The 22,869-nt window shown below is 46.7% G+C and overlaps 4 protein-coding genes across 4 annotated transcripts; 2 read left to right on the forward strand and 2 right to left on the reverse strand.

Moving 5' to 3' along the window:
* The first annotated feature begins 234 nt into the window (after positions 1-234).
* LOC117583043 (high-affinity choline transporter 1) lies at positions 235-5,725 on the forward strand. The gene is made up of 6 exons (XM_034271204.1): positions 235-929; positions 1,546-1,925; positions 1,986-2,570; positions 2,641-2,962; positions 3,046-3,318; positions 3,374-5,725. The coding sequence occupies exons 2-6, from the start codon at positions 1,652-1,654 to the stop codon at positions 3,750-3,752; spliced, it is 1,833 nt and encodes a 610-aa protein (XP_034127095.1). The 5' UTR covers positions 235-929; positions 1,546-1,651; the 3' UTR covers positions 3,753-5,725.
* A 900-nt stretch (positions 5,726-6,625) lies between these two features.
* On the reverse strand, positions 6,626-10,826 carry LOC117583468 (extensin). The gene is made up of 3 exons (XM_034271776.1): positions 10,666-10,826; positions 9,533-9,630; positions 6,626-9,457 (listed from the first exon to the last, which is right to left on the reverse strand). Exons 2-3 carry the CDS (start codon positions 9,539-9,541, stop codon positions 6,800-6,802), a joined length of 2,667 nt encoding a protein of 888 aa, XP_034127667.1. The 5' UTR covers positions 9,542-9,630; positions 10,666-10,826; the 3' UTR covers positions 6,626-6,799.
* Positions 10,827-11,811: 985 nt separating this feature from the next.
* On the reverse strand, positions 11,812-12,288 carry LOC117583040. The gene is made up of 2 exons (XM_034271202.1): positions 12,198-12,288; positions 11,812-12,128 (listed from the first exon to the last, which is right to left on the reverse strand). Exons 1-2 carry the CDS (start codon positions 12,205-12,207, stop codon positions 11,851-11,853), a joined length of 288 nt encoding a protein of 95 aa, XP_034127093.1. The 5' UTR covers positions 12,208-12,288; the 3' UTR covers positions 11,812-11,850.
* A 1,763-nt stretch (positions 12,289-14,051) lies between these two features.
* LOC117583007 lies at positions 14,052-14,501 on the forward strand. The gene is made up of 2 exons (XM_034271158.1): positions 14,052-14,083; positions 14,151-14,501. Exons 1-2 carry the CDS (start codon positions 14,074-14,076, stop codon positions 14,423-14,425), a joined length of 285 nt encoding a protein of 94 aa, XP_034127049.1. The 5' UTR covers positions 14,052-14,073; the 3' UTR covers positions 14,426-14,501.
* The last annotated feature ends 8,368 nt before the right edge of the window (positions 14,502-22,869 follow it).

The raw sequence follows: 22,869 nt of genomic DNA on the forward strand, positions 1-22,869 counted from the left end.
TCCACTGCTGGGATAATGCTTGATGTTCCCCTTTTTGCTGCCGCTGATAGGCAGCGCTACCCCTGCTGGCTTTAGTCAAGTGGTGGCTTCCAGGAAAAAAACGTTCACTGAAAATTCCTGCGCACATACAGAAAATGAACCCCAGATTCGGGTGCCATCGGGCGGCCGTCGGGCATGCCATTTCGTTGCCGAGACTCCAGTACTTGAACTTCCAATTCAGTTATAATTTTGTCACTCTAACCGTCAGCACGGAGGAACGGCTGAGCGTGGAAATACAATTTTTGAGTTTTAGAATCCATAGTCGGTCGAACTTTTGTTTATCAAAAACCGCATTTGATTTGGCTTAGGGCACTAGATTAATTAGCTCAATATCGATCCGGTTTCGGCCCACCTTGAAGTGCAATTTGTATGGGAAATCGAAACCGACACCAAGACAGTCCTTCAGCGACGGCATCTTTGGCTCGAATTTAGCTTAGTTTGTGCGCGCATTCGAAACGAAATTGTTTATATAACTTCTCAGTGTGAGAGTGTGTCTGGTTTAATGCGGCCATCACGTGGTTTCTCAACAGACGGAGCACATGTGCGGGTTACACTTTAAGACTCGTAACAGTCCGTCTCAGAAGACGTCCCTACGTTGGGGCGACTGCTGCCTCACATAGAACGTGTGTTCTTGTGTGTCCTAAAACGTATTCCTGGACACGTTTGATTCCTATTCCTATTCCTGTAGACTTTACGCTCTTCCTGTGATCCTGCAATTAGACGGACTCCCAAATCCGCTCGACTCATTCCTCAGTGCAGGAAATGTTGCATAAGTTGAGGCGCATTTGATTGGCGCGCGCGCTTCAGGCGAGGAGGCTTCAGATTCTGGGCGCACAAAGTGGCGTCTGCTTTTGAACTTGGCGTACATATTACACAGGCAGCAGCAAAAGGTGAGTCGGCTACCAGTCGCTGGGACATGCGCAGAGTGTGCCCCAGTAGGGGGGGAGGCTGAGGATTTTCTCTCTCTTTTCGTCTTGGACTTTCCAATTTGCTGCGCTCTGCGCCCAATGCTTTGTAAATTTTTGTGAATGAACCCAACCGAGTGGGTGGTGCGTCTATGACGTACTTGCCTTGACTCTCCCTCTCTCTGTCTCTCTCTTGATTCTATGGCGTATTTTTATGGCAATTATTTAGCCTAATTACGATCCAAACTGTCTGTTATGTGTCCTGCTCCTAGTGCGTGCGTTTTTCGCTCTATAAATAATGCCTCAAACACTGCAACTGCAAGTTAATTGCGCGCCATTAGCAAGGACATAGAAGGGAGAGTGAACAGGGGAGGCCACTATTATAGAAACCTCGGCGATATCCTTGTAAACAAAGGTCAGCGCCAAGCGATGGCCATGGGCAAGCCATTCCTTTGGCTTAATATTTAATGCTGCGTGGGGCCAATCCAGCGAAAATAAACGCCTGCACTCGCGGGGCATGCAACAATATTCCACAATTATGCTCATGAACATTATTTCTCTCTGCCAACCCACCAACCGCGTATCACATTGCCGCCCACAGCTAAAGGTCGCATCCATTTTGTGGTCGGTAAATTAATTTACACAAGCAGCGAGCAAACCGACTCGATTACCATATCCAAGCCAAGGACTCAGGTCGATATCCAAGGATGATTAACGTCGCGGGCTTCGTGAGCATTGCGCTCTTCTATGGCCTTATCCTAGTGGTGGGCATTTGGGCTGGTCGCAAGAAGCAATCCGGCAATGATTCCGAGGAGGAGGTGATGCTCGCAGGACGCTCCATTGGCTTGTTCGTGGGCATCTTCACCATGACGGCCACCTGGGTGGGTGGCGGCTATATCAATGGCACCGCGGAGGCCATCTACACATCGGGTCTGGTGTGGTGCCAGGCGCCCTTTGGCTATGCTCTCAGCTTGGTTTTCGGTGAGTTTTCAAGTGCTGTTTCCCCTTGGAGGTCACTGCTGATGGTTGTATCCTCCTTAGGTGGCATCTTCTTTGCCAATCCCATGCGCAAGCAGGGCTACGTCACCATGCTGGATCCTCTGCAGGACTCGTTTGGGGAGCGCATGGGCGGACTGCTCTTTCTGCCCGCTCTCTGCGGTGAGGTCTTCTGGGCAGCTGGCATTTTGGCTGCTCTGGGCGCCACTCTGTCGGTCATCATTGACATGGATCATCGCACTTCGGTCATTCTGTCCTCCTGCATTGCCATTTTCTACACACTCTTCGGTGGATTGTATTCCGTTGCCTACACGGATGTCATACAGCTCTTCTGCATCTTCATTGGCCTGTGGATGTGCATTCCCTTTGCCTGGACCAACGAGCATGTGGGCAGCCTGAGCGACCTGGAGGTGGACTGGATTGGGCACGTGGAGCCTAAAAAGCATTGGCTATACATAGACTACGGTCTGCTGCTGGTTTTTGGTGGCATTCCCTGGCAGGTTTACTTCCAGCGTGTGCTCTCCAGCAAGACAGCGGGACGGGCACAGCTGCTGTCCTACGTGGCTGCTGCTGGCTGCATTCTGATGGCCATTCCACCGGTTCTCATTGGTGCCATTGCCAAGGCCACACGTAAGTCCAGTTTTGGGTTGAATATAATTTAACTTTGAGTTTTTGATTGAGTTTTGCCTCCCTTGTTTAGCTTGGAATGAGACTGAGTACAAGGGTCCCTATCCCCTGACTGTGGATGAGACGAGCATGATCCTGCCCATGGTGCTGCAGTATTTGACGCCTGATTTTGTCTCCTTCTTTGGCCTGGGCGCCGTCTCTGCCGCTGTCATGTCCTCTGCGGACTCCTCAGTGCTGTCTGCTGCCTCGATGTTTGCACGCAACGTTTACAAATTGATTTTCCGTCAGAAGGCATCCGAGATGGAAATCATTTGGGTGATGCGCGTGGCCATCATTGTCGTTGGCATTCTAGCCACCATAATGGCACTCACAATTCCCTCCATCTATGGCTTGTGGTAGGTTCAATTCTGCATAATTGAGGCTGATTGGCAGCTTCATCTAGTTGAGTCTCATCTCTGTTGTGCTCTTCTCTTGGTAGGTCCATGTGCTCGGATCTGGTGTACGTCATTCTGTTCCCCCAGCTGCTGATGGTGGTGCACTTTAAGAAGCATTGCAACACATACGGCAGCCTGTCCGCCTACATTGTGGCACTGGTTATCCGCCTGTCGGGTGGCGAGGCCATGCTGGGTCTGCCCGCGCTCATCAAGTATCCCGGCTACGATGAGGAGACGCAGGAGCAAATGTTCCCCTTCCGCACAATGGCCATGCTGCTCAGCCTCATCACACTCATCTCTGTCTCCTGGTGGACCAAGTGAGTTCCCGTAATCTAAGCTCCAATTTGTATCCTTACTCTACTCTCTCGCCAGAATGATGTTCGAGTCGGGCAAATTGCCGCCCAGCTACGATTATTTCCGTTGTGTGGTCAACATACCCGAGGATGTGGTGCGCGTGGGCGATCCCGCCGAGTCTGGCGAGCAGCTGTCGGTGATGGCCGGTCCGCTGGCACGTTCTTATGGTGCGGCCACCATGGCGGGCAAAGACGAACGCAATGGACGCATCAATCCTGCCCTGGAGTCCGATGACGATCTACCCGTGGCAGAGGCGCGCCGCCTCAACCAGCAGACGGCCCAAACGCAAGTCAAGAAGATGCTGGACACGGCCACAGGCAGCGGCGGCGGACAGTTGAGTCAGTCCGGCATGGGCATGGCCATGCCTACGCCAGAGCAGGACAATACGGCTTTCTGAGTGCAGTGGGATTAAGGCAACCAGTGAATGGGAGGGCCGGGAGCCTGCAAGTATGCTACACCTTTTCCCCATTGAGTTTTTCCATTTTTAGTTGCGCTTGTTAGGGATCGACAGGAATTGGCTGGTACAGAAAGTATTTAAACACACAAGTGCTCAGGGTATAAAAAGTGCAGAAAGCTGAACGTAAAACTTAAATATCATTTAGCAAAACATTTATAAACATTTATCTCGTATAGGTTTCCACATGCTTAAAGCGTTACCAAAATATTTATTCTATGATTTCTGTTGTTGACTTTTATGTTGCGAGTAGAGAAAGTATAATTTTTATGCGAAAATCGATTAACTCAATACATATCAAATGCATTTTCCTACAAAGAAAATTGCATTCAAATTTAGGAAAAAACTGCAAGGAGGCAAAAACTATTTATCGATGGAAGAGTGGAGGCAAAACTTAGGCGCCTAGCAATACGAAATGGCATATAGCATATCGGTTCTACATAAAGTAACTCGTACTATACAGATGCATATAATGTAAGTCATGTGTCCTTCCAGAACGAACAAAACTACAAACGAGAAACCACAAAACAAGTATAAATGCAAACGAAACATATCAAAAAAGCAAAACCCCAACCAAACCGAAAGGCGGAACTAATAGACATATATTATAGCAAAAAAGGAATACATATCATTGGTGTAACTGTTGTTTTGTAAGCTACATATATGTATAGGTTATGTGCAACAAATATAGTTGTCTAAGTGAGAAGCATATTGAGTTATATAGACAAATGAATTTTAGCTGCTCTCAAAGAGCAAAACCCAAACACACAAAAACAAGTACTCGTACAGAACATACTCGTGCAGGATACATATGTAAAATGTTGCGTCGTAGTACCTAAATACATACCATACATATAAATATATACATACACACATACCCATTGATATATAGAAGAACAGGCACTGAATTTAGAAAGAGAACAATTCTAGTACACACACGCTGCCTAAAGAACCCCCAAAAACATGAACCTGAATCTGAACCTAAAACTAAATCATAACCATAAATAAACATAATGATATTTACATATAATCGAGAGATGTGCGTTGGTTCCTTCTGTTTTTTTGTTTGTCATTTGTTAAAGTTACCGAAGTCCCCCCGTTGACAGAGCAAGAAGTAAACTAAAAGAAACTCAACTAAATATGCATTAACTAACTTGATAAAGTGTTAAATCCCTCGTATATAACTAACTCACTTAAGTGTAGTAAATGTTGACTGCTTTTTTGATTGAGCCTCCGTATGTTTGTTGTATTGGGGTCAAATGTTTTTAAACCTTTACATACGCGAGTACTAAGTGGAACTGAGCTGAAGAAAAAGTGTTTGAGGCACACACATACACATACATATAGTATATACGATATATCATACCGAAAATCTGTTCGTTGTTATTGTTATTAAATCTATTACTTCAGATCTGAGTGTGTACATTTCGATAGAGTCCAAATTTAAATCCGTTCAAAACTCGTATAAAGATTAAACCCTTTAATTTTCCTTGAAGAGTTCTTTCGTGCAGTTTAATCCACGTTGTACATACATAATCAAGTTACTTGAATTGAATTTGTAATGTTACTATCTTACTATCAACCAAAAACTAAACTAAAACCACCAAACAAATAATTTATGCATTAAACGAGACGATCCTGCTGCGAGTTGGCATCCAAAATAAACTACAACTAAAAACTAAAAACTAAAACAAACCCGAATAACGATACATTTTGTTGTGCAATTAGTTGAAAGGATTTACACGTACGTTACGTTACTATTACTGTTACTATACCGGGCTATCTAACCGATTTCCCACATAACTTTTAGTGGCATTATGTTAACCAAAGAACGAGTGGTAAGATGTAGAAACCCTAAACCAAACGGAATACATATCAATGTTTTAAGCAAAGCAAACGTAAATAACAAAAAATCGAAACGAAACAAAAGTATTTAATAAATAAAAATTATATATATAGACAATACAATATATACACATACATAGATTAAAATGGTTTCTCTGTTTGATGCAAGTGCAACATCTTTTTTTTGTCTAGTTATTTATTCTATTTCTCAGTACATTTATTTAACCGACTATCTCTTGGCCTGGCTTGTGTAATAAACACACACATTAAGGCACAACAAAAGCCGCCAACCAGACAATGGGAATGGGCTTACATTATCGCCCAGTGGAAATTTCTCAGACCAAAGAGCACTTAAAGAGCAAAACAATGCAAGAAGATCTGTGGGCATGTGGCAATGCTGCGACAGTTACTTATTTTATTTAGAAGAAAATCGGTTGTTTTAAGTGGCAGAAGTGCTCGCTGTCAATGCAGCAAACTGAGCGGCACTACAACTGACAATTAGCATGCTAATTATGCTGCTGTACTGCCTCTGATCTGCCTGTAATTAAGTTGTAATCCCATTTGCAGATATGCATCTGATACTGAGCACTCTCCATCATAAGCCCATAACTTGTGTCGCTCAAGAATTGCCCACTAATAGTGGCTCCATGGCATCGTGGTTTGTTTGCTGCCATATCATGTGGATGTGGCTGGTTGTTGTGGCAGCTGCTCGTACGAGTATATCCGGTATTTTTCGAACATTTTCCATTTGCATTGTTTAGCCGCTGTGAACCTTCAACTGTCATTTGGCTGGGGGTCTTCGCTGCCAAAGAATTTCGCGAATGTCTCGCGTATGATGCGAATGTGAAGGGAAGGTAAGCAATGGCCCAGAACTGATTGCACCCAAGCCGAAGCACAACATCTTGAACTGTTCTTCAACGTGTTTATTTAACAAACATTTTGTTATATCTAATGATACAATGAATTACGGCTAGAGCTCAAAATTAAAATGGATTTTGCGTCAGTTGGGGAATAATTTACAGCTAAAGATAACGAGTAAAAATGGCGACGCATTGCGGAGATGAAAGCGGTGATGATGACATGATGGGGCGGAATATTTGAGTATTCGAAGGCACTTGGCAGCTGCGTGGGCAGTTCTGACTGGCTCACTTCTTGCGGTAGGTGTAGCCACCGTCGGAGCTGTAGCCCTGCTGGATGGTCTCGGGCACACCTTGACTGGGTCCGGAGTAGTTGTAGCCAGAATTCTCAGCGGGTGCCCCGTACGAGGAGGAAGGTGCACTGGGATACGAGCCAGAGCTGGACGAACCGCTGGCGGGTGCAGCGCTGTAGCTGGATGAGGGACCATCGGCAGCAGGTGCTCCATATGAGCTGGATGGAGCGCCATAGGAGGAGGAGGGTGCGGAGGGATAACCACCGCTAGACGAAGACGAGCCGGACGAGGACGAGCCAAAGGCAGGAGCTGCTGAAAAGGTTGAACCAGATGCAGAGCTGAAGCTGCTAGAGCTAGAGCCAGTGCCCGAGCTGAAGCTGCCAGCGCTAGATCCCGAGCTGAAGCTGCCAGAGCTGGGAGCACCATAAGAGCTGGATGGTGCTGAGGGGTAAGGTCCGCCGCTGTTTGAGCTGCTGCTGGGTGCACCATAAGAGCTGGAAGGAGCCGATGGGTAAGGACCGCCGCTATTGGCACTGGGACTTGGCGCGGAGTACGAGGACGAAGGAGCACTTGGTGCCCCGTACGAGGAGGAAGGAGCAGATGGGTAGGATCCGCCGCTGTTGGCACTGGGGCTAGGTGCGGAGTACGAGGATGAAGGAGCAACTGGGTAAGGTCCACCGCTGTTTGAGCTGCTGCTGGGTGCACCATAAGAGCTGGAAGGAGCCGATGGGTAAGGACCGCCGCTATTGGCACTGGGACTTGGCGCGGAGTACGAGGACGAAGGAGCACTTGGTGCCCCGTACGAGGACGAGGGTGCAGCTGGGTAAGGTCCTCCGCTGTTCGAGCTGGCGCTGGGTGCAGAGTACGAAGAGGATGGGGCAGCCGGATAGGGTCCTCCACTATTCGAGCTAGCGCTGGGAGCGCCGTAAGAGCTGGACGGAGCCGCTGGGTAGGGTCCACCACTGTTGGAGCTTGGGCTGGGTGCAGAGTAAGAGCTGGATGGAGCAGCTGGGTAGGAGCCTCCGCTGTTGGCGCTGGCACTTGGTGCAGAGTACGAGGAGGAGGGAGCCGAAGCATACGATCCTCCGCTGTTGGCACTGGGACTTGGCGCGGAGTAGGAGCTGGAAGGCGCCGATTGGTATGAACCACCACCGCTGGAGCCCTTGCTCGGAGCGCCATAAGACGAAGAAGGAGCGGAGGCGAAGCTGCCAGAGCTGGATCCGACGCTGGGCGCTCCATAGCTGGACGAGGGCGCAGAGATTGGCTGGAACGAGGAGGAGACCGATGGTGCACCATACGACGATGAAGGAGGTGCTGCTGGCGCCTCATAAGATGCAGCTGGTCCCGAGGTGTAGCCGCTGCTGCCCAGCGTCTGGGTCTTCGAGGGAGCTCCATAGTTGGTCGAGGGCGCCGATGGCAGTGGCACGAAGCTGCTCACGCTGGGCGCATTGTAGGCGGAGGAGGGCTTCGAGGGCCGCGAGACGGGTGGCAGATAGGAGTTGGTGGGTGCTTGGGCAGGTGCGCCATAGCTGGAGGATGGTTGTGCCGGTGCTCCATAGCTGGAGGATGGTGGTGCGGGTGCGGGTGCTCCATAGTTGGAGGATGGTGGTGCTGGTGCGGACTTGGGTGGACCGTAGGAAGAGGAAGGCTGCGCGGCAGGTGCTCCATAAGACTGCGATGGTGGTGCGGGTGCGCCATATGACTTGGAGGGTGATGCGGGCGCTCCATAAGAGGAGGAGGGTGGTGCGGCAGGTGCTCCATAGGATGAGGAAGGCGGGGCAGGCGCTCCGTAAGACTTGGAAGGTGGTGCAGCAGGTGCTCCATAGGAAGAAGATGGAGGTGCGGCAGGTGCTCCATATGAGGAGGAAGGTGGTGCAGGAGCTCCGTACGACTTGGAGGGTGGTGCTGGTGCTCCATAAGACGACGAAGGTGCTGATGGCGCTCCATACGAGGAAGAGGGAGCAGCTGGGGCTCCATACGAAGAGGAGGGAGGTGCTGGTCTCGGTGCTCCGTAGCTGGGCGAAGGCGCGGACTTGGGAGGTCCGTACTTTGATGAGGGCTGCGCGGGTGCTCCATAGGACTGTGAGGGCTGCTGGGGTGCGCCATAAGACTTCGAAGGTGCTGCAGGTGCTCCATACGAGGAGGAAGGCTGCTGGGGTGCGCCATAAGACTTGGAAGGCGGTGCAGGAGCTCCGTAGGAAGATGAAGGTGCTGCAGGCCGCGGTGCGCCGTAGCTGGAAGACGGACGACGATGGTGATGCTTCTTGGCCTGTGGTGGCGGTCCGTACGACTGGCTGGGGCGACTGGGTGGTGCGCCGTAGCTGGAGGAGGGACGCTGAGGTGGAGCTCCATAGGAGCTGGAGGGGCGAGGAGCGGCAGCGGGATATGGACCGCCCGACGAACTGCTCTGAGGGGGAGCGCCATAGCTGCTGGAGGGAGCAGCTTTGAAGGAGGGCGCTGGCCCAGAGGCTGGTGGCAGATAGGAGCTGGGCGGTGGTGCACCGTACTTGGAGGATGGCCTGTGGTGCGAGGACGATGACGAGGATGGTGGCAAGTAGCCGTTGTTCAGTGGCGCCTCACGTTTCGCAGCTGCCGCATCGTGGACCAGGCCGCCGACGACAACGACGACGACGACGGTGATGACACCATAAAGCTGCAACACAAAAAAAAACGAGGAAATTAGTTTCTTGTGTGTGTCGGGCTACGGTCGATGCTCTGCTCTGCTTACCAATCGCATGACGGATCGGATGCTGCTTTAGCTGCAAATGAATCAAGCTGCAGCGAGACGAAGAGATGGAGATGGGAGAGTCGTTGAGGAAAGTGAATCTGTGCAAGAAATAAATTGTATAGATAAATTACGTTAATGTTGCATAAGTTTTTTTTCTGTTTTTTTTTTTGCTGACCGGGGCACACACACACATACACACACAGACTTCAACTTCAATCGGCCATCAATCTTGGTGTTTGGCCTGGCAGGCAATGCCAAGAACTGGCCAACTGCCGGAGCGTGTCGCCTGGCATTGAAATATTTTTGCATTTAATTGAGGTTTTTGGCCAAATGCCCAAGAAGCCGCAGATTATGAGCCGCAGTCTCACTCTCATTACTTAAGGCCAAATTCCCACTCAAAAAATAAAGTGAAACTTTTCTTTCTTTCTTTTCATTTTCAATTTCCCTTTCCCTATAATTGTTTGTGCTGGTTGAAAGCCTTCGAAATTGAACAAAAGCCAGCAGCTAAGGGCACAAAATCTGCACAAAATCGCTGCGGGGGCGTGATCACAAGCAGGAGGAGTGCATGGAGGGGGGGGGGGTGTGGGGACCAAGTGTCGTAGATTTTTATGACATTGCAAAATCGCAAACAGTGAGAAATTTGCCAACTGTCTTGGATGACTTCGGCTTGTGGCACGGCTCCTACTTGGCTTGTGGCAAGTCAGTTGACACATATTTTCCTTTCCTTTTCTTTTCTTTACTTTTGCAGCTACTGGGTGCCAATTATTGTCTCTCCTTCACTGGCACACTCGCACACACTCGGATTCGGTTCGGTTTGGTTTGGTTTGGTTTTTTGTTTTTTCGATTTTTTGTTTGGCTTTCTGCACTTTTCGTTGTTTGTGGCCACGGACGACTTGTGTTACTCCTCCGCCTTCGCCTTCGCCTGTCGTTGTGTGCCACAAGAATTTTAATTGTTTTTGTTCAAAGCTCGCCTAAGTGATGACTACTTTGACCCGTTCGGTGTGGTGTCGTGTGGCAATAGACGCAACAAAAATTAGACATGCCATTGCCAGTGCTTCTTATGCAAGAATAAAATAATCTCTGGGTGTGGGGCCGGCACACCGCTTATCCTTTGGGAAGGGACCCACACTAACCGTTCTTTGTGAGCACCAGCTGCTTATGTGTTGGTGGGTGGGGGTGCTTTCAACTGAACTGAACTGGAGATGTAATGCTCCACCGATGGACAAATGCGAACTATACTGCTGTCTGATGCGCAGCATGCACTTTTATACAAAATCATAACCGCGCTAAGCCAAAAACATGCACGAACAACCAAAAAGCCAAAAAGCTTCCAGCACACAATGCGAAGAAGACGCTGGCAGAGGCAGCAGCAGCAGCAGCAGCGGCAGAGCTAGAGCTAGAGCTACTTTCCCCCCTCCCCCTCGTTTTGGTACTTTATGTAACTCTTCCAAATGCACTCACTCTCCAAAAGCGAACGGCAACAACAACAGCGCAAAGAAGAAACAGAAACAGAAACAAGTCAACAACAAGTGCCCGCCTAGAGCAGTGGCGCAGGCGCAGCGTCGCGGCGTCGCCGCCAGCGTTGCGCATCTGCCCTGCCAGAGCGAATCATAAAAGCAAAAGCAAAAGCCAAAAGCCGCCAGCGGGGAAGCTTTTTGCGGTTTGCCTTTTCTTCTTCTTGTTTTTGTTGTGCCGTGCGCCTTTGTTTTTGCATTGATAGAAAGAAATTGGATCGCGGCCTGCCGCTGCGTTTGTCAAGTTCAGTGGCAACATATGTCAGCGGGACATATGTACATATGTGCATAAGTAAATATTTACATACATTCTTGCATTTGTTTTACGTATGTAAGTATGTTGTTCATGACTATTCGGGATAGATTCAGTTAGGTTTCATTACAGACTAACCCACGGTATCCTTTTTGCAGCCCAATTTACATTTTCTTTGCTTTCTTGAATTGCCTTTTATTAGATAGATTAGGGTGAAGATAAGTTAGACCAGAAACAATATAATATTAACATGAGTAACTCTCATACTTAGACATGGCAGCCTAAAAGCTCACAGATAAGAATGTATACATCTAAATATAGAATGCCCTTGCAGGTGTGAGTACGCACAAACCAAACAGACGAATTTCCAGACGAAAATATTTTCATAAAACGTCTTCTTCTTTAAAAATTATTTTCCGATTGACTGGTTGGAAGCAAGCCAAATAAATCTTTTAACAATACAAACGTTACACAATCAAAGTAACTTGATATTTATAAAAAAAAGAAAACAATTGCATTATATAAGACTCTATTGATTTTAATGTATTTTCTTAGGCAACTGTTGGCGGCATCTCTGGCTTCTTCCAGATGTAGCTGGCCCAGGGAATGCACTCCTTGAGCAGATGCATGTATGCCAGGCCGGAGGGGCAGTCCACCTCGGTGGCGGGCTCGCCCAGAGTCTCGCACAGCCAGTACTTGGCGGCATCGAAGTGGTGTGTGTAGGTCTGTCCCAGCTCGGACTCATCCTTGCAGGCAGAGCGTCCGGCATCGGCATTCACGCCCCCCATCAGCATGGCGGCCAAGAAGATGGCGCAAAGAGCTACAAAGACTGCAATACATAGAAAAATCGATGTGATCAATATAAAGAAAAAGAAACTCTGACGACTCCCACACCCACCAGAATTCATTTTCGTGAGCAGCAAAAACAATGAAAGTTTCTCCGTAGAAAGAAGCAACTGTGAGCCACCCACACTCCAAATGCCACTTTTATAGGTTGGGGGCCAACAAAAAAGAATTTTTCCAAAAGAATAACAAAAGTATTGACATTTTGACACACGCGCACATCCGTTGATTATTATCTGGGGGAATCGAACACTGCGTAGCAGAGATGCACAGAGGGGAGTAGATGGGTATCAGAGGAAATCAGGAACAGAAGAGAATAAAACTTTCTAAGAGTTCTTTGGGAGTTCATCCATGGAACACCCTCGACCGGCAGTAGAAAATTATTAAACTGAAAGTCAAGATGAAAAACAAATCCATAGTTTTGAGGACTCTGGAATGTCTCTTTATTCATTCGAAGTGTAAGTTACTCGAACTGTTGCAAACGCCATCAGAAATACGATATACCCTTCCACACAGGGGAAGGTCGAAAACCAGCAAACAGCATCGATGTCCAGATAAGAAATACAGACTGCCAAATGATTGTCCCAGGTGTGAGTGTGTGTGCAAAGGGGAAAGAGGATGGCAAAAAAGATATTTAATAAATTACAAACTATTTTGGGTGCATCCAAATCTAGCTGCAGTCGAATATTGTTCTCTAATTGCTGGCAGCATGCTCAAATTATGAGATCATGTTTTGACAAGGCACGCGCCGTTCTTTAACATCTTCAGCATCTCGAACATCATCATCATCATTATTTTCATTAATCATTATCTTACATACATATATTTTGTTGACTCAACCGAATGCCTATTGATTGACAGTTTTTCGAGCGCAACTCTCGGTAATGCTCAGCCATGCCGAAACCATAATCGGATCGCATTCGCATCGGATGTTTCCATAATTCATAAACAAATATTTCCGAAATGGGAATCCGTTTATATTTTGTGCAACATTTAGGTCTATCGTCGGCCCATTCATTAATTAATTGCTGACCATCTGCTTGCCTTCTCTTACCTTTTCTTTTTGTTTTGTCATTTTGCAAAAGTATTTTACATTTATGTTAACTGTTTGTTTCTTTGTGGCTCTATGGCTCTTTGTCTAGTTTCGGTATTCGGCAGATTGACGATGCCCCAAGCACTTTTGGGCGCCAGCGCAGAGCGTGCCACTTGACCAACATAAATACAAGTTGCAAAAAGGAAAAAAACCAGCAAGACAGCAACAAATATCACGAAATGCGACAGAAGCAAAACGAAACAAAAAACCGTTTAGTAGCAAAGGTTTGACGAAAACAGAAAAAAAACCCTGAAAATCGCTTACAAAATGTTTTAAAGTGTAATTACAGTTTCCGCGTTGCAGTAGCAAGCAACGCGATGGCTTTGCAGATGCCACAGATAGTGGTTTTGGGTCTGGTTTGTCAGAGGTGTTGCCAATCAGCAGGGAGCCTCTCCCTCAGTAGCTAACGATGAACCCAGAAGCAGACACAACAGCCAAGATGACTCTGCTTGTCCAAAGCTGCTGCTGGTTATTATTTTATTTTTGATCAAGATGACCAGCAGTGCAGCGGCTAATTATCGATTAAGTGGAGTCTCGACACGGTCAAGCAAATCCAATTAATGTGGCCAAGAGAAATGCGGCTAGTTATGATTGCACAAATGGGTGACGGATTGTGCGGATGCTGGCTCTGTGTCATCAAATCGCTGGCTAAAAATAACTTGGAACTCATTTGGACTAAGTGATTTTGCGTGTGCCGCCAATGACGGGAAACAAATGTCACGGGAAGAGCGATAAGAAAGAGTTCCCAAAAAAACAAAAAGAAAGAGAATAATATTTTGCAATAAATTGAACCCCATAAATATGCCATTCCACAGTCTTCGATTGCAATATTATCATCATGTACAAGGGTGAGGATCGCCGGCTACAGGAAGAGCTGAGAATGCAGAAAATATTTCATTGCCAATTCCTTTGCAGGCGCGCTTCTATGCTGCCTGCTTGTGGGCCTCTTCGTGGCTCTCAGCATGGCCTACCGAGGTCAGGATATATACGCGGAGCCAGACTGCAGCATCGTTGAGGATCATGCACGCAAATTCCGTGACATTTCCGATCCCACCCACTACTGGGTGTGCCCCGAGGGACAGGAGAAGGCCGACTACATCCAGTGCCCCGACAACTATGCCTTCATGGAGCCCCAGCAGGGCTGCGTCGTGTGGGAGGAGTGGAAGTGGCTTGAGCCATACACTAAATAAACAGATACAACGACCCAACTTTGGTCCTTAGTCCGGCCAGAGGCTGGAGCGTCCGTTTCGGTTTTATTTCCGCCAAGTTTTGATTGGATTTTATGGAGTTTTTTGGGTGGGAATTGAACCATCAGAGCGTCTGACATAAATAAATTAATTAAATGTGCCAAGTTTCGGCAGTGAACCTGGACCACACGGCACATAGCTCAATGAAGCAGAACTTTTAATTAAGCGAGGCTGAGACAGCGTTTCCCAGGCAGTCACAGGTCGACTTCCCAGGCCCACAGCACACCCAGAGCAGACCCTGACTCGTCGTCATTTGATATATGTGTATGTCTGATAAACGATAATTAGGCAGTGCGTGTCTCTTGTGTCTGTTGCGCTTGTAATGTTATCTAACACCTTCGATTGGCAATCAAAAGCTGTTGCCGCTGTTGCTGCCACAGTTTGCCGCTGCCGGTGCCGCTGCCGCTGCTACTACAATCAATCAACTTGTATTGTGACTCGACGACGCTCATTCAAAAACCTCCAACAAAAATGATGATCATACGAGCCACAGGCACAGACAGACAAGAGTCGGGGCGGCAGACTCGCACTCCAGTGCTCCAATTTGAAGCTTAACAAACTATAAATTGGACGGGGGACAGGCTTGGAAATGTGTATTTATTTTTCTTCTCTTTTTTCTTGTACAAGTAAAAGTCATAAATATCAAAGCGACGGCCCCGAAAAAGTAGGAGAAGCGAAGAGCGAGCAGCATTCACATTAAAAGTGAAAAGTGCTTCAATAAATTTAGTTAGAAATCATTGCCGTAATGCAAACACGCACCGCACCACACCGGCGAGGCTGAAGAGGTCGTGAACGAGCTCGTTGTAGGTGCCCTGCGGGGCAGTTGAAGTGCCCATCGATGGCATCACATAATAATGAATTTTAGATGGTTGCGGGTACCCCAGCCCCAGCTGCCTTGCAGCTTTGAAGAAAGTTAACACGGCCTTGACAAGGCAAGGAAGTTCCATTATCTGCATAAAGATAAAGACCCCCAACCCCGACTCGCTCCGACTCTAGCTCAGAGCTAATGGCAATGACAATGGTAATGGTGGTAATGGCAACACGGCGCTATCGGGGCATAAAAACAAAGCACTTGCAGCGGTCCCATTGCCGCTTCATTTGCCAATACCCGTAGACCACAATTAGAGTTTTGCTTCGCTTCGGTATGGTGTGGGTTTATCAGAGGCTCATCTAGTATAGAGGTACTCGTACATTCGTACTCGTATTTCTGGGTTAAGTTGAGCTGCATCAGCAATTGGCGGGCACTTGGCCAGCAATTACAGCGACTATGACAATGACAACGAACGAGAGCCATAATTATTATCATTATGTATTTATGATCATTTCCATACATTTTAGCAAGTTGTGTAAATTTATCAGCCTCTGACATTGAACACACATTTATATGTGTGTAATAAAGATTAAAGACTCATGTAAATGGCCACACATGGCAGCACTTATTCATAAAGAACTTTTGGTTTGTGTATTAATCATCAGCAAAGTGGGAGATAATTTAGATTATTAATATGAAAACGAAAAGATTATTAAATGATTCATGAACGGAAATAGGAAAATATAATCATTTTCAGCAAGCATTTGTATTGCATTTATTTTTCCAAGTGCACTTTCTGGACTACTTTCCTATGTGCAAATTCTTTGTTAAATTTTCCACACCCTCCTCCACTTTTTGCTTTGCCATTCTTCGCCTAATTACATGTCTCAATCTCAATCCATCTGTAAGGCCGCAAGTCCGCCCCGCCTAGCTTTGATTGATGGCTTCACTGATTTGACTGATAAGAAAACATATGTACATACATACATACGTGTCCTCTATATGCACACACGAGTATATGGCAGCTGCATACATGTACATATGTGGGTGCTGTCAGGGCAGGTGAATGACAAATTGACATGTCGCAAAAATGATGAATTTACCTTGGGAACGTACAGAAACGGAGACGGAAATGTGGACAGACAGAACAGGCAGGACAGACGGACGGACAGACAGACGGACGTACGGGGAACGGTGCAAGAAACAAAACCCAAAATTACCTTTCATCAAGCTGACAAATAAATTCAAAGCGACACGACTTAAAATGGGGAGAAAAAAGAAACCAAGAACACTCCAGCAGCGATCTAACAAATTATATTTTTGCTGTGCCGGAGAATCAGCTTTGGCATAGGTCAAAGTTCGCCTGCTGAAGCGGGTCCAATTCACAGATTTTTGAGTTCAAGTCCATTGCTGACGTCAGAGCGGCAGAGCGGCAGAGCGTTGGAGCATTGAACGTGTGTACCCACATCAAGAATAATAATAATGGGCCGCTGAAGCTGGAGCTCACCTGTCAGTTCTCACCTGAGGTTAGACCCTGCCCTGCCAGTTTGGAGCTTTGAATGTGGGTGGAAATTAGAGAGCTTCATTTTTGGCTGGCGGCCCATTAATATTTCAGAATCTTACCCGCTTTAAGTATGCGCAATTTATATGCATTAAAGTTTGATTCCCACTCAAATTGCGGGAGGCAATCAAATGTCGCAGCTTATTTCGTATTTTTCTGGGAGGATTATTGCGGATGTGTCCTTCGTGTGAGTAAGGTCTGTGGCCCTGTCTGGCGGCTGCTAATTGAATAAATTTATATCAAGACAAAGACTTGGCACAACCTGTTAAATAATCAAACATTTGAGCATCCGACATGATACACTTTCCTTTCTGTGAAAAATAATTAGAACATTGTTTGCCATTCCATTTACTATTTCCCCCAGTCCACTATCAGGTAATCTGTTACCGTATCCCTGCCATAAACGTCTCTCCCCCACACCGACAAATCCCGAACAAATTGCAGCAACTTTTTTATTGACTCAAAGAAATTGCAGGCAGTCTGCTGTGTCCCCTGTTAGGGCAAGCTTTCACCACGGCCTACCCCTGTGTTCCAGGCAAGTTGAACAGCTGATGAACAGCTGGAAGGCACAGATGTCTCTGAGAGAGAGCCACTGGAAGTGAATCCACGGCTGGAAGGCACTTCGATTCGGGTTCATTCTGCAAAGGAAAGGCAAAGGAATTTGACGAGCGCCAGAGAGCTCCGCCTACCACAGAGCCGGAGTCGTCTCCTAGCCGCTGTATGTGTGTGTGTGTTTGTGTGTGATTGTGTGTGTAACAAGGCCACACCCACGCGGCCATGTTTGAATGAAAGAAGGAAAAAAGCAAAAGCAAACGGCAAATGGCAAAGTCAATAAAAGGAATGAAAGACGGAGAAACGACAGAAGGAGCGGAAGGAAACCAAATGGCAAATGGAACATCATGTTCCAGCAACGATTGAGAAATGGAACAGTCTCCCCCCCGCACTCGCACCACACACACAGTAATACGAATTTAGGTTACCGCAAAAGGGACAGAGAGACAGAGAGAGAGGGGAGAGTGCCAGCAGAAATTAACTGCAAATGCGCGCCTTTGCTGTTGTTGTTGTTGCAGGGCGTTTTGTAGCTAACTTAGTTAAGGTCATCGAAATGTCAAAAGTTGCATTCTCCCGATGTGACGGCGACAAAAACGGCAGCGATAGTAGTGTTGGAGCGGGGGTGCACAATGGCACGCACATGGCACAAGAGTGTTGACACACACACACACACAAACAAAGTACAGCTACATGCGAGAGTGTGTGTGTTTTGTGTTTGTGCGTGTCTTCGACATTTTTGCAATTAATTTGTTTAGACTTGCCCTGCAAATCCCTCTCGTGGGAGCAGGATTATTGATCGATCGCTGGGCAGCACTTTCTAATTTTTTCGGCAATTAGCTGCTTGCACTCCTCTTTCTCTCCTCTTTGAGAGCGGCTTTGATGTCGGCCATTGTTAGTTTCGGCAACACTTTCGGCAGCCATTTTGCTCCTTCGGAATTCCACCACTCACACACACACACGTACACGTACACATACAAATACCCCCACACAAAGTCACGCACACTTGGAAGTAAATTCCTCAATATATTTTCGCTGTTTCTGACTCTTTCTCTCCACTCTTTCTCGCTCTGAACTCCAACCTCTTCCCTTGCGATTCGTGCGCAAATATTGATCTTAATTTTAATGCTATTAATATTATGCTGTGGGCGCAGATCCCATTAGATTTGATTGCCATTCGCATAAAATGTGCATTCAGTGAAATTGTTTCCCATAATTTGTTTTACATGACCAGCATGGGCTACGCTTTCTCGAGATTCAGCTTAATTGACTGGTAACTGAATACTGAAAAATCGCCCAACCCATCCGCTGATTGCATTGGGGTTTGCTCCCTGACTCCCACTCGTTTGTAACCTTTGCCCTTTGCCCTTTTGCCTAACGAGGCTGCAGCTCGTGTTACCCATCATCCTGCTGTCTTGTGCCATCAAGAGTCAAGTCGTTGGAGAGTTCCCGCACAAAGTACCCAATCAATTGCAACTTTTGGTACACATAATTAGGATCTCCCGAGGGCTTATGCAATTATTGCAAATGAAACGAGTGGAAAATATGCATGTGAAATGGAAAAGATTTCAGCTCTCGAGTTTGCCTTTATGAATGAATAATAAATGAGGGCTGCAATTGGTTGCAGATCGATACGCATGTGGGAGAAGGTTAAACAGAGATTAATGCGAATATTAAGGGGTGCCTTATGGGATATTTGTGTGTCAGAGTGAGGTTTATTCTGAATGGAATGGGCAATCAATTATTTAAGATGTTTTTCTATTAGTTCGGACCTCCGTTTTCTGTTGCATTAAATATTTAGAGACTTTTCCAACTGCCCAACACAGCGGCAGTTCGTAAGCTAACTTCTCGACTTGTCGTATAATTTATAACAGAAAAAGCTTTAGGTATTTTCGTGTTTCACCTACGTCTGCCATCAATATTTGATTTAATGCCAGGCATGAATATTCCATGTTGCCATTGAAGCATCTACCATCAACCATCTATCATCATCACATCAATCACTCCATTACTCCGTTTCAATATTAAGATGGACCAACAATATCCCCCAATATCCTCAAAAATAGCTTTAATTTCGACTCTTATCTCACCTGCCAGAATCTCAATTTCTGAGTACCCATCAAACGTTGTTTGTTGTTTGGCAGCCATTTCTGGACACCGTTCAGAAACGAGTCTGGAATGAACTTCATCGCAGCGGGAGATTGTTGGCTCTCGTTCCGTTTGAGTCCCCCCCGACCTGCCATCAAATGTTGCGCCGCAGGGGGAGCTGCTATAGCTCGGCTAGGGACCAAATCCAGACACTGGCAATGACAGCAGCAAACAGCCAGAACAGAACCACAACAAAAATCCAACTCAGGCCAAGCCACAGCAGAGGCGACAGCGCTAGCAGGTATCCTGCTGTCTATCAGGCTGTCAATATCAGCAGACACTGAAAGGATCAACGGCAATATGAAGCCATCAAGGCAGCGGACGCCAGCAGTGGAAATATTTTAAGGTAAATATAAATTTAAACCAACTCTGACAGGAGACAGCAGCCAGGGCAGGACGTGGGCACTATTGGTTACTGGCGCTGGCACACGAGGAAATGGCTGGCGCTGTGGTTGGAGCAATCCAATTAGGCCAGGGCGATGCGTGTAGTCATGCTGTAGTCCTGCAAGATTTAAACCATTTACAGTTAGTTCTTATTACGATTAAATTGCCGTAACCCCGACCCACGATACCCTCTGGCAGACCGCTTTACGGTGAAGATATGTGGATAGATATTCAAAAATACACGAAAAACCCACACACATAGCCCGGCACGTACGTACGTATATCCAGACATGCTAACGGCATAAAAATCGATGGAATATAACGAGTGGGAAGAGGGTGGGTGGACAGCAGAGGGTGTGGGTGGAGGGTGCATGGCAGGGGGGCGGCTTACCTTGGCCAAGCCCAGAGCCCAAAGGCGCAGCGTGATATTTTACAAGTGTTGTTTTTGATGCACTGCCAAAGGGTATTACGACTATTGCCAGACGTTAGCGCCTTCCTTTTAGCTACCCTAAGAACTGATTCACAAAAGGGCATCCAAAGTTTCGCCACTCGAAATCCTTTCTTTGCTTGTGTAAGTTTTGTTTTTGTTGCTGTTTTATCCTCTCGCTGCTGCTGGTTGCTCGTGTCGCGGGTGGGTCCACGACTGGTGGTGGTGGTGGCTCGTTTACATCCAAGCAAATGCCTGGTCTAACCCATCCTCTAATTGGCCAAAGGCGTACGTACACATTAAAAGTGCGAGTATGCCCTGCCCGGGGGAATGAGTAAATTCCTAATTGAAAATAAATATTGAGCCACGCAAAATTGTTCTTGTTTTTGTTCTTGTTATTCTGGGTTCAGGTTGCACTTCCAACGGTCAGGCGGTTCATTACTGTACCCAAGTTTCGTGCTACGACAAAAAATATCCCACTTATCCAAGTTGACAGTTTCGATTGCCCTGCAGCATCTTGGGACTAGCATTTTGCAGTTGACTTACAGTCACCTCTCGGTGTCACATTTCAATTGTCTGTGGCTCCACTTGCGCCCGCGGAACATTAATTAATCGTGGGAGGTCCCTGTCCCAGATCCAGTTCCAGTTCCAGGCAATGACAAACGATGGCACATCTCTCGGGGGTCAAACAATTAGCTGTAAATTAAAATTGAATTAAGTTTGAGTGCCGTGCAAATCGACAACGGATACAAAGTCGCAATTGTTTCTATATATAGAGTCTAGAGCTACCCCTGCCAGTTTTTGTTGTGTACCTGGCTTTTTGTTTGGTCTATTGTGGGCCCTTGACGCGGTTGCCTTTCCTCGCGGCATTTCTTTTCTGGCTCGTTTTGCCTTGCGTGCCCTGTAGACATTTTTCTGGGCCCAGGCCGGATGGGTGGGTGGGTTTGCTCGCTTGGTGCGTACCACGTACCGCGCCGCGGGCCAGTAACAACCTTGTTTTCAACCACTTTGGGTAACCCAAAGTACGTTGGCCCGACTCCGAGCCATAGCCAGCGGCAGACCCAGAGCCTGTGCCACAACGCTGATGATGGTTTGCGCTGTATAATTTGGCCTCACCTCATACCATACCATATATATCGTGGTTTTATATTTAAGCCGCCGTGCAAACATCCGCAGCAGGCGGGCACACCCACGCCCACGCCCACGACACGCACACACCCTGGGAGGGCGGAGGGCGGAGAACACACCTTGATTTACCTTTGAGCAGGAGAGCAGCAAGCAGACTTTTACAACTTTCTCGCTGCCGAGGCTCATATCGATCGATGCACCAAAAGTTACAACACAAAAATAAGAAAAATCAAGTTTTAGCAAGAGTTTTTACACTCGTAATTGCTTTTACGTGGCTAGATTTTAAAGGTTCTTAGCGCACAAATTACTCAAAAGAAAACTTTGAAAGCAAACTTTGAGTGAAGAATCCACTTGGAGCTGTTGGTGGAGTCATTTCGATGCACTTCCGTTCAATAATCAATCAATAAATTTGCTATAACCTTGACATGACTTACAGCCTAGGTGTTAGCCTCATTTGCAATGGGATTTAGGTGTCACTCAAAGTGAAGCAATGGACATTGAGTGCACTGACTGTAATCCAGGTGTTTGGGGTTGCTGAATTTGAAATGAAAGTTGAAGACAATTTAAGCCTTAAAACTGAATTAAGCAATGGAGAAGGAGAGCTCTTAGCCCTGATATTTATATTCATAAATATATCTTCTCGCATATCTTTCTTAGGCTTTCTCTTTCAGTGGGTTTATTAAATTCAAATAAATGTCTTCTTGGGTTAAACTTTAAGCAGAATCCTGCTCCACTGAATCGCCCTAATCACCCACAGAAACCAAGTCAAAGCTTGCCAAGCGTTGAATAAATTACCAACAAACTTTCACAAAAAGTTTTGCGCATAAAAAATGAAACACGAAGCAAACGAGAGAAATGAAAAAGAGTTGGCGACAACATCAACAGCGAGAAATGTAGACAAAAATAAGAGCAGAGAGTGTGAAGACAAAAGGTGCGTGAAAAAGAGGACAGAACTTTGTAATTTTTGTCATCTGCCAATGAATAATAAATCTGTGTAGCGAATACACAATCTTGTGGCGAATGGGAACACAAAAGTCGCTGCATAAATGCGTGGCCTTTGAGCTGGAGTTGAGCACAAGTTAAGTCTTGATAAATTGCAGAAAGTGCCTGTCAGATGATAAATGACAATAAAATTGGCAAATTGTGAGACATTTGCTGCTGGTGTTTGCCAAAAAAATACAACAAAAGGCAGCATGGACCTTAGGTCTAGAGGGTGGACAGGGATGGCGGACACCTCTGCATTGCAGTGTTCTCCAGATATTAATCAGAAGTGCGATTACGAGCCCATTGTTGTGGGCACTTGAGAGACACATTTGTGGGTACATAAGTACACATGTATCTGTGGTGAGTGAGCCAGAAATGAGTGTTTATTGTTTTGG

This window comes from Drosophila guanche, unplaced genomic scaffold (assembly GCF_900245975.1).
Source record: "Drosophila guanche unplaced genomic scaffold, DGUA_6, whole genome shotgun sequence".
In the NCBI taxonomy this organism is placed as follows: domain Eukaryota; kingdom Metazoa; phylum Arthropoda; class Insecta; order Diptera; family Drosophilidae; genus Drosophila; species Drosophila guanche.